The sequence below is a fragment of the Carlito syrichta genome, unplaced genomic scaffold (assembly GCF_000164805.1).
Source record: "Carlito syrichta isolate Samal-C Ts95f unplaced genomic scaffold, Tarsius_syrichta-2.0.1 Scaffold316495, whole genome shotgun sequence".
In the NCBI taxonomy this organism is placed as follows: Eukaryota; Metazoa; Chordata; class Mammalia; order Primates; family Tarsiidae; genus Carlito; species Carlito syrichta.
The window spans coordinates 8,497-13,994 of NW_007260591.1; the positions used below are offsets into that span (position 1 = coordinate 8,497).

At 54.7% G+C, this 5,498-nt stretch overlaps 1 protein-coding gene across 1 annotated transcript in view; it reads left to right on the forward strand.

Annotated features, from left to right (window-relative positions):
• The window catches only part of LOC103277170 (signal transducer and activator of transcription 5A), a 24,262-nt gene that overhangs the window by 8,294 nt on the left and 10,470 nt on the right, over positions 1-5,498 (forward strand). Inside the window, exon 3 of the mRNA XM_021707314.1 lies at positions 4,164-4,294. Within this exon, the coding sequence (XP_021562989.1) occupies positions 4,164-4,294 (131 nt within the window). The remainder of the gene's footprint in view (positions 1-4,163; positions 4,295-5,498) is intronic.

Here is a 5,498-nt window from a genome sequence, read left to right on the forward strand (position 1 = left end):
AGATGAGGTCTCACCAAGTTGCCCAGGCAGGTCTCGAACCCGCGGGCTCAGGCAATCCACTCACCTCAGCCTCCCAAAGCACGGGATTACAGCTGAGCCACCGAACCTGGCTTTTTTTTTGGAGTTGGAGTGTCACTCTGTCATTGAGGCTGGAAATGTAGTGGCATGCTCATGGCTACCACAGCCTCGATGTACCAGGCTCAGACATCCTTCCGCCTCAAACTTCCAAATAGCTGGAACTACAGGTGTGCACCACCACACCTGGCTAATTTTTTGATTTATTGTAGTAGAGACGAGGTCTCTCCATGTTACCCAGGCTGATCTCGAACTCCTGGACTCAGGTAGTCCTCTCACCTCAACCTCCCAAAATGCTGGGATTACAGGCTTGAGCCACTGTGCCTGGGCCTGTAAATTTCTTTAATGTTAGGCTTACTTAATAAGAGCTGGATCATGCTTTCAATCGGTTGCAACATCACACTTCTTATAGCTTCTGGAAAACTCTATTGTATACTTGTATGATATTACGAGTAAAAAAGCAAAAAAGGTCTTAGGAAATTATGAACATTGTTTTGATTTTATGGGTCCTCTATTAGGGTTTTAAGAATCCTCCAGGGATCCCTGGTTTATACTCTGAGAATCACTCGTCTCCATCATTACTGATTTCTAATTATTTTATCAACTGCTGAGAGATATCAAATCCACCATTATTATTATGAAATCGTTTACATCTCCAGTTAATACTGTAAATTTTCTTTTTTTTTTTTTTGAGTCAGAGTCTCACTGTTGTCCAGGCTGGAATGCACTGGTACACTTACAGCCTCTTAAGCCTCGTCTGCTGGGCTCAGGCAATTCTTCCTCCTCAGCCTTCCAAGTAGCTGGAACCATAGGCCAGAGCCACCTCATCTGGCTAATTTTTTGATTTATTATAGAGATGAGGTCTTGCCAAGTTGCCTGGACTGTTCTCAAACCCATGAGCTGAGGCAATTCACTCACCTCGGCCTCCCAAAGGGCTAGGATTACACGAGTGAGCCACCCTACCCGGCTATTCTGTAATTATTTTAAAAATGCATTCTGGAGCTTTGTTATTAGATGTATACACATTTATAATTATTATCAATTTCTGATTGACACTATAATCATAAGCTATCTTCTTTAATCTCTGTGATACTCTGTCTTGAAATCCACTTTGTCAGATATTAACAAAACTACCCCAGCCTTATTTTACATTTTGTATAGCATATCTATTTCTATATCTTTATATATTTTTTAAACTTTAAAAGTGGACAGTGTTAGTTGAGTTTTCTTCCCCTATATGTATTCTGACAGTCTCTGCTTTTAATCCGGATGTTGAGTCCACTAACAGTGTATTTATTAATATAGTTCTATTGAGGTCGACCTTGTGAGTATCTCATTCTGTCGCCCAGGCCGGAATGCAGTGGCACATCATGGCTCACCTCAGCCTCAACTTCCTGGCAACCATTCCACCTCAGCCTCCTGAATAGCTGGGAATATAGGTGCGTGCCACCATGCCCAGCTTATTTTTTTATATTTTTGAAGAGACAATGTCTCTATGTTGCCAAGACTGATCTTAAACTCCTGGGTCTCCCAAAGTACAGGGGTTACAGGCATGAGCCACCAGGCCTGGCTGAGGTCTACTATTTTAGTATTTATTTTCTCTTCTGTCTCCTTTTGGTTTTTTGTTCCTCTTTTCCTTCATTTATACCTTTTAAAAAATCACTGAAAGTGTGGTAGAATTCCATGTGTGGGTTGACTGTTTAGGCTGTCTTCCCAACACTGTCCTGTCAGTGCTTTCTGTACCCAGGCCAGCACAATGCCTGAAACATCACAGGTACTGAGTAAATGTGGGCAGGATGATTCCAGTATGTCTTCCTCCCCTCTGACTCCACCCCAGATCAACCCCAGAAGGAGGGCAGCCCCTTCTGAGAGTGGGAACAGGAGATTTAGGCTGTTGTTTTTACCCAAGTCCTGGGACTGGTGACAGTTTTTCCGACCCTGTGCCTGGGTTTTCTGTTTCCTGGGCCCGGTGATGGGCTCGATGTGGATGCAGGTGGGCTCGTGCCCTCCTGGGTGTCTCTTCCGTCTCCTTTCTCGCAGCAGCCTGAGAAGCAAAGATGCGGGTCTGGGTGTGCGGGGCGGGCTCAGCTCCCTCCACTGGAGCAGGGCAGCTGCCTCGTGCCCTCTTGGTCTTCTCAGAAGCTCCTGCACGTTTCCAGGAACGACCTGGCGGGTCTCATCTCTGCCCTCCCTGTGGGTGGCCAGGGTCCCCGAGGTGGCCATGCAGAACCCTCTGGTCAGTTCCATCCTGGAAGACACTCTTCCTGCTCGGCCCCCTGCGATAAGGTTGGAGGCGTCATTCTCAGTCCTGGTTCGGTGTTTTTCCTGGCCATCTGGAGTGGCTTTTGTCTGTCCCAGTGTGTGCATTCCATGGGGTGGGACGAGGCGGACGTGACCTCAGGAGCCAGACAGGAACTCAACGGAGACATGCTGGCGTGCACGCCCTCCTGACCCAACCCGAGCTGGGCCCAGGGTGTGGGAAGGTGCCGGAAGGAGGGATCATCCCGGCACACGGGGCTGGTCATTGTGGGGTCTGCAGGCAGCAGAGGGTCTGCAGGTGGCTGTGCCAGTGGAGATGCCTGACTTCTTGGGTGGGCTCTGGACCCAGTCGTCCCCAGGGTCCCTCCCGTTCCCTGTTTTGTTTTTGTTTTTTGTTTTTTTTTTGAGTTGGAATCTCACTCTGTCTCCCAGACTGGAGGGTAGTGACACGCTCCCGGCCACCGCAGCCTCAACCTGTTGGGCTCCGATCCTTCCGCCTCAGTCTTCCAAGTAGCTGGAACTACAGGCGAGCGCTACCACGCCCGGCTAATTTTTTGATTTATTGCAGAGATGATGTCTTGCCAAGTTGCCCAGGCAGGTCTCGAACCCGCGGGCTCAGGCAATCCACTCACCTCAGCCTCCCAAAGGCGTGGGATTACAGGCTGAGCCACCGAGCCTGGCTTTTTGTTTTTTGTTTTTTTAAGCAGGATTTATTGAGAGGACAGAAAAGCTCCCACAGTGGGAGGGGACCCGAAGGGTTGCCCCCTTCCCTGTTTTTTAGGTGTCGAGTACTGGGAAAGCCAGCGAGGCCTGCTCACCCCAGCCTTGCAAAGGTGCGATTCCTGAGCTGCTGTGGGGAGCGGCGGCCTTCCCTCCCACAACAGTCTCGCCAGTTCCGTGTCCCCAGTGGGCCCGGGACCCTGTCTTTCCTGTCTGTCTGTCCCCCCCCAGCTGGTCGACTGGGCTCCCAGGACCCAACCTGGATGAACACGACAGGCTCCTGAGGCCCTGCCATGGGAGGGAGGGGCCGACGGCAGCTCGTTCCTGACACCCTTTGTTCCTGTCCTGTGCCCCTTTAAGGACCCATCGTCACAGAGTTTACCCGTGCCAGGCACTTTCTGAGCATTTTCCATGTCATCATGTGTTTACTCTGTTCAGCAACCTGCCCAGACAGGTGACAGAATTCTCCCATCTTACACGTGGGGAAACCGAGGTACGGGAGACTACAGTGACTTGCCCAGGTTCGCCAGCTAGTAAAAAGGTCATGGCAGCTGTGCTCGGTGTCTCAGCCTGTAACCCTGCACTTTTGGGAGGCTGAGGTGAGTGGATTGCCTGAGCCCGCAGGTTCGAGACCTGCCTGGGCAGCGAGACCTCATCTCTACAATAAATCAAAAAATCAGCCGGGCGTGGTAGTGCACACCTGTAGTTCCGGCTACTTGGAAGGCTGAGGCGGAAGGATCACCGGTCTGGGTGACAGAGTGAGACTCCAACTCATGACACACTTCTACTCCAGGCAGCCTGACTTCCTGCGGGGCTGAGATGGGGGCTGGCAGCTCAGTGGGGGCTGATGGCAGGAGACAGAGGCCAGGCTTCTCTGCTGCACCCAGTACCTGTCTCCCCCAAGGGGACGCTTGGAGGCAGGGGCTGGTAAGCAGGGCCCAGAGGCTACCTTCTGGGTGCCCGTTCACCTTGACCCTGGACTGTTAGAGCCCGACCTGCCCTTGGCAGGGCGTCTCTCCCTGAGCATCTTGCCCAGCATGGTGGGTGACTTCTCTGGGCCTCTTGCCGGGTGCTGGGAGGTGATGGTCATGGTGCCCTGTCCCCTCTAGCTCAGTTGGACCAGGTGTCCCAGATGAGCCCCCAGGAGCGCCTGAGCCGGGAGCCGGCCCTCCAGCAGAAGCAGGTGGCCCTGGAGGCCTGGCTGCAGCGTGAGGCCCAGACGCTGCAACAGTACCGCGTGGTGAGTGGGGTCCTGGGTCCTCAACCCAGGCATGAACCACTACCTGAATCCTGGCACCAGGGGAGGGATGGAGCTAGGATCAGACAAGCCCTGGGAGTGCAAGGTGCAGAGGCTTCTTTCCTGGGCCGGAAGTGAGGCTGAGCAGCTGGGAGAGGGTGCAGCCAACCCGCCCTGCGGGTGTTGCTGGAGCCCAGCAGGCCCACCCTCCCACCGCCCTCAGGAGCTGGCTGAGAAGCACCAGAAGACCCTGCAGCTGCTACGGAAGCAGCAGACCATCATCCTGGACGATGAATTGATTCAGTGGAAGCGGCGGCAGCAGCTGGCGGGGAATGGCGGGCCCCCCGAGGGTAGCCTGGATGTGCTGCAGTCCTGGTAAGGCATGGACAGCAGGCAGGGTGGGCAGAGCCTGTGCAGGAGGGCTTTTCCATCCTGGGCCAGCTCTTGTGTCACCAGTGGGCCTGGTCCTGGTTCAGACTGTGGTCCCCATTACAGCCACCTCCCTCAGGAAGGGAGTCACTATCCAGGGAATGGGACGGGGCCCGGGTGTGCAAGTGAAACCTGGGCTGGTTGGGCCTGAATTGGGGTCCCCTGTGTGTGTCCCTGTTTTTCTGGGAGGTAGCACCTCTGCTGTGCCCCGGGAAGGAGATGGGGCAAGCCCAGAACCTTGCCTGGTGAGGCCTTGCTGGGGGTGGGCGGAGCTGGTCTTGGGGTTAGGCTCTGGCCTGGGGTGTGGGAAGTCGTTGTCCTCCTGGTCCCTGGGTCCCGCAGGTGCGAGAAGCTGGCCGAGATCATCTGGCAGAACCGGCAGCAGATCCGCAGGGCCGAGCACCTGTGCCAGCAGCTGCCCATCCCCGGCCCCGTGGAGGAGATGCTGGATGAGGTCAACGCCACCATCACGGACATCATCTCCGCCCTGGTGACCAGGTGACCGCTGCCAAGGGTTCCGCATCGCACTCATATCTCTGCTTTGGGCCCCTGTCCGGTTGCTCAGGGGCAGCCTCTCTGCCCCAGGGAGCCGGAGCCCCTCCCCAAGCAGCATCTCAGGCCTGTCTGGTCCCTCTGTCCCCGCAGCACGTTCATCATCGAGAAGCAGCCCCCTCAGGTCCTGAAGACCCAGACCAAGTTTGCGGCCACCGTGCGCCTGCTGGTGGGCGGGAAGCTGAACGTGCACATGAACCCCCCGCAGGTGAAGGCCACCATCATC